General features: G+C 33.2%; 2 protein-coding genes across 4 annotated transcripts in view; both read left to right on the forward strand.

Moving 5' to 3' along the window:
- Positions 1 to 3,717, forward strand: part of LOC130449930 (UDP-N-acetylglucosamine--peptide N-acetylglucosaminyltransferase 110 kDa subunit) — a 29,648-nt gene extending 25,931 nt beyond the window's left edge. For both annotated transcript variants that reach the window (XM_056788028.1, XM_056788029.1), the window contains exons 9-10: positions 210 to 1,938; positions 2,305 to 3,717. In XM_056788028.1, coding sequence (XP_056644006.1) covers positions 210 to 1,938; positions 2,305 to 2,476 — 1,901 coding nt within the window. In that variant the 3' untranslated portion in view covers positions 2,477 to 3,717. The remainder of the gene's footprint in view (positions 1 to 209; positions 1,939 to 2,304) is intronic.
- A 1,096-nt stretch (positions 3,718 to 4,813) lies between these two features.
- LOC130449931 (E3 ubiquitin-protein ligase RFWD3-like) lies at positions 4,814 to 7,038 on the forward strand. 2 transcript variants are annotated; one of them, XM_056788030.1, is made up of 2 exons: positions 4,814 to 4,980; positions 5,435 to 7,038. In XM_056788030.1, exons 1-2 carry the CDS (start codon positions 4,947 to 4,949, stop codon positions 6,973 to 6,975), a joined length of 1,575 nt encoding a protein of 524 aa, XP_056644008.1. In that variant the 5' UTR covers positions 4,814 to 4,946; the 3' UTR covers positions 6,976 to 7,038. The 2 variants fall into 2 exon arrangements, with proteins under 2 accessions (XP_056644008.1, XP_056644009.1); XM_056788031.1 differs by lacking the exon at positions 4,814 to 4,980 and adding an exon at positions 5,241 to 5,373.
- The last annotated feature ends 651 nt before the right edge of the window (positions 7,039 to 7,689 follow it).

The raw sequence follows: 7,689 nt of genomic DNA on the forward strand, positions 1-7,689 counted from the left end.
ACTAATGTCAACCGGTGTTTTTAGAACTTGAACGTACACTAAATAGTCTTCAAGGCTGTTGGGGTAGAGGATATAATTGAACTAATGACTCACCAATCAAATTCCTTTAGGCAGATATAACCAGTTTGAGGCGGTTAGCAAATCGTTTCCTAACAAAGACTAATCAATTCAAACGATATAGTGTATTAAATATTTTTTTGTTGTTGTAGGAAATACACTGAAAGAAATGCAAGACGTATCAGGTGCTCTCCAATGTTATACGCGCGCTATACAAATAAATCCCGCTTTCGCGGACGCGCACAGTAATCTAGCGAGCATCCACAAAGATTCCGGAAATATACCGGAAGCTATACAATCTTATAGAACGGCGTTGAAATTGAAACCGGATTTTCCGGACGCTTATTGCAATTTGGCTCATTGTTTGCAGATAGTTTGCGATTGGACGGACTACGATACGAGAATGAAAAAATTGGTGAATATAGTCGCCGATCAATTAGAAAAGAACCGTCTTCCTTCGGTGCATCCCCATCATTCGATGTTGTATCCTTTATCGCACGAATTTCGAAAAGCTATAGCCGCTAGACACGCCAATTTATGTTTGGAAAAAATCAACGTCCTACATAAATACGCGTACAAATTTTCCACTGAATTGAAAGGTCGTTTGAGAATCGGTTACGTGAGCAGCGATTTTGGTAATCATCCGACGTCCCATTTGATGCAATCGGTTCCCGGTATGCACGACAAGACTAAAGTAGAAGTATTTTGTTACGCTTTGAGTCAAGACGACGGTACGACATTCCGAAGTAAAATATCCAGAGAAGCGGAACATTTTATCGATTTATCGTCTCTGCCTTGTAACGGAAAAGCCGCCGATCGAATTTACGCGGATAACATACATATTTTGGTAAATATGAACGGATATACTAAAGGAGCTCGAAACGAAATATTCGCTTTACGGCCGGCACCGGTTCAAGTGATGTGGTTGGGATACCCTGGAACGAGCGGCGCGAGTTTTATGGATTATTTAATCACCGACGCGGTAACCTCGCCGATAGAATTGGCGAGTCAGTATAGCGAAAAATTGGCTTTTATGCCTTACACTTATTTCGTCGGCGATCACAAACAGATGTTTCCTCATTTGAAAGAACGTTTGATCGTTAGCGATAAAACCGGTCAAAATCTAGCCGATAACGTGGCTATAATAAACGCCACCGATTTATCGCCGTTAGTAGAAAATACCGACGTTAAAGAAATAAAGGAGATAGTAAAAGCGGCTAAACCGGTTGAAATTAGTCTTAAAGTAGCCGAATTACCGACGACTACACCGATAGAAAATATGATAGCTTCCGGTCAGATACAAACCTCTTTAAACGGCGTCGTAGTTCAAAACGGTTTAGCGACGACGCAAACTAATAATAAAGCGGCTACAGGAGAAGAAGTACCGCAAAATATCGTTATAACGACGCGACAACAGTACGGTTTACCCGACGACGCTATCGTCTATTGTAACTTTAATCAATTATACAAAATCGATCCGATGACTCTCCATATGTGGGTGAACATATTGAAAGCAGTACCAAACGCGGTGTTGTGGTTGTTACGTTTCCCCGCTGTCGGCGAACCGAATTTATTGAATACCGCGCAACATCTCGGTTTACCTGCCGAAAAGATTATATTCAGTAACGTCGCCGCTAAAGAGGAGCACGTTAGGAGGGGACAATTGGCCGACGTTTGTTTGGATACTCCTTTGTGTAACGGACATACGACCAGTATGGATGTATTGTGGACTGGAACTCCGGTGGTTACTTTGCCGGGTGAAACTTTAGCGTCGAGAGTGGCGGCTAGTCAACTTAATACTTTGGGATGTCCCGAATTGATCGCCAGGTCGAGACAGGAATATCAAGATATAGCTATTAGATTAGGAACCGATAGAGAATAGTAAGTATCGTCATACGTAAATCATTTTTTTTTAACTAAATAAATATCCACTTTTTCAATTTCAGCTTCTACCTTTCAATTTAGCTCCCGGTCATCATTTTTGATTATGGAAATTGTGTATCAGCAAATATTTCTGATACTTTAAAGCAAAACTCTCGATGGGAACGAACCCCCTCCCCCCTCAACCCTGTCAAAACAATTCCTTAATATATAATGTATAATTGAGATTTATTGATAACGGATCAATCTGATGCACAACGGGGCTTTTCAGATGAATATTTGTGTCTTTCGCGGTTCAATGGGCACTAGAGTTTCGCTTTGCACTTTGTCCAATCTTATTTTTGACATATGCATTTTGTGTTTCAGTTTGAAAGCGATGAGGCATAAAGTTTGGACGGCGAGAACGTATTCACCATTATTCGATTGCAAACAATACGCCCAAGGTCTGGAATTACTTTATAGCAAAATGTGGGAACGTTTTTCCGCAGGACTAAAACCGGATCACATTACAGATACAACTGCCAACAAAAATAAGTAACTAAACGTTGCGGCAGGTGATTTTTAAACGAGTATGTTTTTCCATTAGTCGGTTCGATGTTAAAATGAACAATTTGGTTATTTAAAATGGGACTTTGCTACATTTCAAAAGTTTCGCAAGGATTGTTTATTTTTTTTATATATATATATATATGAAATGTGTGACTATTTTATAGAATGTGTTTGTAATTCGGAAATTTTTATTCGAAATATAACTGGATCGTCGAGTTTAGTTTATTTAAGAACGATATATCCTTTCAATTCCATTTTTGCTCATCTATATATTGATAGAATACATTCTATAAATGTCCAGCTGTGATACTTTTTTTTGTAATTGTTGGCAGTTAATTTTAAATACCAAATATTGAATCGATCGGTTTTTCAGTACCAAATGTCACTTTAACAACATTTTGTTGTATTTTTATTTTTGCTATACTAGATCCACAACTTCTATGGTTTTAATGACATTATAGAACTTGAAACATGTATGTAGAAATATTCTTTTAAAAAAATATCTAAATTCTACCCTAGTTTTTGAAATAATTAAAATTTACTCATAAAAAAAACTCTACGTTACTTATTCTAGATCTGCATTAAAAATTAGTACCTATTGTTATTGATGCTGATAACTTGCTAATTTCATTAGGTAAATATCTGCTGATTCTCACTGAAATCCAATAAATCCACCAATCCAAATGACAGATTTGTTGTAGAACTGTCAGAGCATAATTACAGGCTTACGTGACTAGTATTAGATTTAAAGTTGATAATCTGCATTCAAAAAATTATCGTCCATTGTTATTGATGATGATAGTGTGCTGATTTCATTCGGTGAATATCTGCCGATACTCGATAAACTCCTATCCCAGTGATACATTTTTATATAACTGTCAAAACCTTGTCAACAACTTAAATGTCATTAAAAATACCAAATAGGTCTAATAGATGGCGCTATATAGCAACTTTAACTTTTTAAATGGCTAAACCGGTAAAATTAAATTCGGTTTTACGATTTAGAACGTTGTGGATCGATTATAGCGACATGCTGTATATTTGAATTGTACTTTTGCATTTTGGTAAAAAAATTAGCTCTGATGACGTGCTTCATGTTGTATATATATATATTTTTTTTGGGCTCTAGGCTACAAAATGTAAAGTGCATTTGATGATATAGGTTTTTAAGTCGAATATATACATTATAATTTATACTGATAAGTTATTAATAAATTATTTTATGCTGAATAAGTTGAAAAACCCCAATCAAACCCTAATTTTTTCTGATATGGATCTTTTAGAACCCAAATTATCAACTTGAAACGCCCGTTTTCGAGTGATAGGAGATGTAAAAAAGAATTCGTGACATTTTGGATTGTTCCTTTACGTATGAGTCTATTTTGAAAGCGTTATAATAAACTTAGATGAATGATGGAAATTTTTTGTTTTATTTATTCATCCGTAATACATTTTTGGGTATAAAGGTGAAGAAAATCATGAATTCAAACATGGAACCTGAAGATATTTTATATAAATAAGTATAATGAGGTAAGATGACGTGGCACAATTGACTAAAAATATTGTTGAGCTGTTATTCAAATCCGTAGAAGAAACACGATAACAAACTAAAATTCATTGTAACCGTGAAATTTCGGTAAATTTAATATACTAAATTAATTTCCATATTCCATAACTGAGTAATTATAAAAATGATGGCTGAGTTACTGGAAAAAGAAGAATAAACTTCATTTCCATAGCCTCCTAACTAATTTCAGAGTGCATGATTTGTTATAATTAGTAGTTCTAATGTCCCGTTTTCAGAAAACTTACCGATTTTTTTTATATAAAATAGGATATTTTAAAAATGGAAATTATATTAAGCAGCAGGTGATAAATATAAAACAAATTGAAAGAGAAGAAAGAGCTCTTTGATCATTTGACCTACCGGAATTTACGAAAGTATCGTTTTTTTCAAATGACGTAATAAAGTATATAAAATTTATGTTATTATTTATCTGTTAATTTATCTTCAAGATAACTCTTAACCACCCGTTATTATTGAAATATAAGATAACTTATTGAGGACTAAATCGTATTATTGAGGCCGAATAGAAAGTTGACAAATGACATCTTAACATTTTCGGAAACTTTGATCCTGGATCAGATAAATCGCCCATCAACTAATTGCGAATCTTTGCGTATAGAACGAGATTTTTATCACGTCGTAATTAGTTGTCGGTCGAAATTCCAAATTTATAACTAAACCTACAACTATGACTTTATTATGATATTGAAGATTGAAGTAATTCTATTGATTAATTCGATCGGTTTCCGAATGACAGTCGATGTCAACGTTATTACTCTCTGAATGTTCAGATTATGATCAGTTTAATCCGATAATGATTATCGAAAAGGCCTAATAAAATTTAAAGTTTTGTGTTTTGGCACTAATAAACAATGTAGATTTTTAAAGTACAATGGATGATATTAACGTATATTTACCTCAAAATAGTAAGTGATAAATTTATATTACTAATCATATATTTTTTTATTCTACAAATATACAGAAGTATCTAACCAAATACGTTAACGTATAAAAAATGTAATTTGTTGTTTATTTTATTATTTAATTCAGAAAAATGGTCAATTAACATTTTATTTTTTTTTATTTATAATTAAAAACGTTTTGTTCATATTATCATACCTTTATAAATAACTGTAAAATGATTTCTCAAAAAGAACTTTTTATTAAAAACCAGTTTTCAATCGAATTTCACATCATATTGTTTCGTCATAATTATAAAATAAATTCACTAGATTATTTATTCTTACTACTTTAAAATTAACAAAAAATGTATATATAGCTATTTTAGCTTTTGTATTCGCTACTTAGTACAAGACAAAGTAATTTTTATAAAACTATAAATGATAAAAGTTTCTTTTCTATAAGCGATATTTCTTGTAGATGCTTCTGTACCATCCCATCCATTTGAAAACACTAGTCTAGAAATGGAAGTCAATAGTCAAGAACAAATAACAATTAGTCAAACACCTAATGGAAATTTGGAAACAACTAATGATATTGATAACGAAGACGGTACCCTTTGTCCAATTTGTTTAGATAACTGGACGAATTCGGGAGATCATCGAATCTGTGCATTGAAATGTGGACATTTATTTTGTTACAAGTGTGTTTATAGGTGGTTAGATACCCAACAAGAAAAATCGTGCCCCACTTGTAAGAAAAAAGCATGTAAAAGTGAAATAAGATTTATTTATACCAAGAAACTGATCGCAGTGGATAACACAGAATTAGAAAATGTGAAACAACAGTTAAATGTAGCAATTGAAGAAAAAAATAGATTACAAATGGATTTATCTAAATACATATGTCGAGAGGAAATTTTAAAGCAAGAAATAGCTCAACTGAAAAGTCACATTAATGAATTAACTAAAAAAAGAATAAACAATTCGAGAATTCCTAATAACGAGATTAATCCCACAATTAAATCAAGTATAAGATTGTACATGGAAAAATCGTTAGAAATATGTCGCCAAAACGGTTGTAGAGTATTTGATTATAGTAATGCTTTCGACTCAATTGTATCATCATCTAAATCTCCGAATAATCTATTTTCTGGTTTTGGAATAAGGAAAGTCAACATGTCTTTATACAAACCTCTGGCTTTTGTACCTCTTCATAATCAGCAAATCAGAGATTTGCGTTTTCATTCAACTAATAATTGGCTTCTGACCGCATCCATGGATAAATGTTTCAAAGTAACTGACACAAACGCGAATAAAGTTATTTGTACCACAAAGGAAACCATGCCTTTGTGGTCTTGTTGTTGGGATAGCGATAATCAATATAATTTCTACACGGGCACCCAATCCGGTAACTTAATTAAACATGACATCCGCAATTTAAATGAACCTTTATGTACCTTATCAATAGAAGGGGACGCATCCCCTGTTGTGTCAATAGCGTCGATTCCTAGATCACCCGGATCAGATTTTCACAATGGAGCTGTTGTATCCTGTAAACTAAATTCCCTGTGGATATTTGAAAATGACGGGGAGAGTTATCAAAAACATTCTTTACCATTAAACGGTCCATTTGTTAGTATGAAATACGAAAAGGAATTAAAACAATTACTGGTGTCGTCTAGACCGAATCATATAGTACCACATTCTACACATTCGCTTTGCACATTAAATAAAAATCCTGATGGCGAAATAAATTGTCTTACAACACATACGTTTCAAGGAGGAGGTATGCAAAAGTTGTTATCAAAAACCTGTTTCGTTTCCGACGAACAACAGTATATTGCCGCTTTCGAAGAATCTTATAAACGTGTTTTTCTGTGGAGTATTCATACTGGTGATAAAGTTTGTTCGGTTCCTGCTAATGAGGCTGTATTAGATTTAAATGGCGTTAAAAATAGTAATGGAAACTTTTTAGTTTCTCTAACCGAAAGGAAAATGGATTTTTTCAAATTTCAGTAGTTGTTTATATCCCAAATATAATTTTTAAGTTGTATATTTTTTTATTATTAAAACTTTATTTAACTCGTTGTTTGCATTAAACAGATTTACAATTATGTAATCAACCAGTAGTTGATTTGAAAACATTCCGAATAAATTCAGAGTATTTTATCCAGTGTTACATAGTTACACCCTGGAAAGTATCGGAATGTTGTAAATACAATTTTATAGAAATGAAATTGTCAGTTTTACATCCTGAAAAGCCTTAGATTGTTGCAGATACAATACCAAGGGCTTCAAATGACATTAAGGTCATTTATACCTTTGGAAAGTATTTTCAGGGGCATAAAATGATTCAAAACGATAGTTGCACCACTATAAAGTGTTGGAATGTCGCAGATATAGTTTCTAGGCAAAAATTATCAAGAAATGACACGAGAAAGTTAGTTTTATCCCTTGGAGAACCTTTGATTGTTGCAGATACAATACCAAGGGCACAAAATGACATTAAAAGGTCAGTTATACTCTTGGAAACTATTTGGTTGTTATAGATATGATGTCAAGGGCATAAAATGACATGAAAGTGACATTCATATCCTTTGGAAATATTTGGTTTTCTCAGATACAATTTCGGGGGCATAAAATGATTCAAAACAACAGTTAGACCCCTGGAAAGTATTGGAATGTTGCAGATACAATTTCTAGACCCAAAATTATCAAGAAATGACACGAGAA

Source organism: Diorhabda sublineata, chromosome 10, assembly GCF_026230105.1.
Source record: "Diorhabda sublineata isolate icDioSubl1.1 chromosome 10, icDioSubl1.1, whole genome shotgun sequence".
Classification (NCBI taxonomy): Eukaryota; Metazoa; Arthropoda; class Insecta; order Coleoptera; family Chrysomelidae; genus Diorhabda; species Diorhabda sublineata.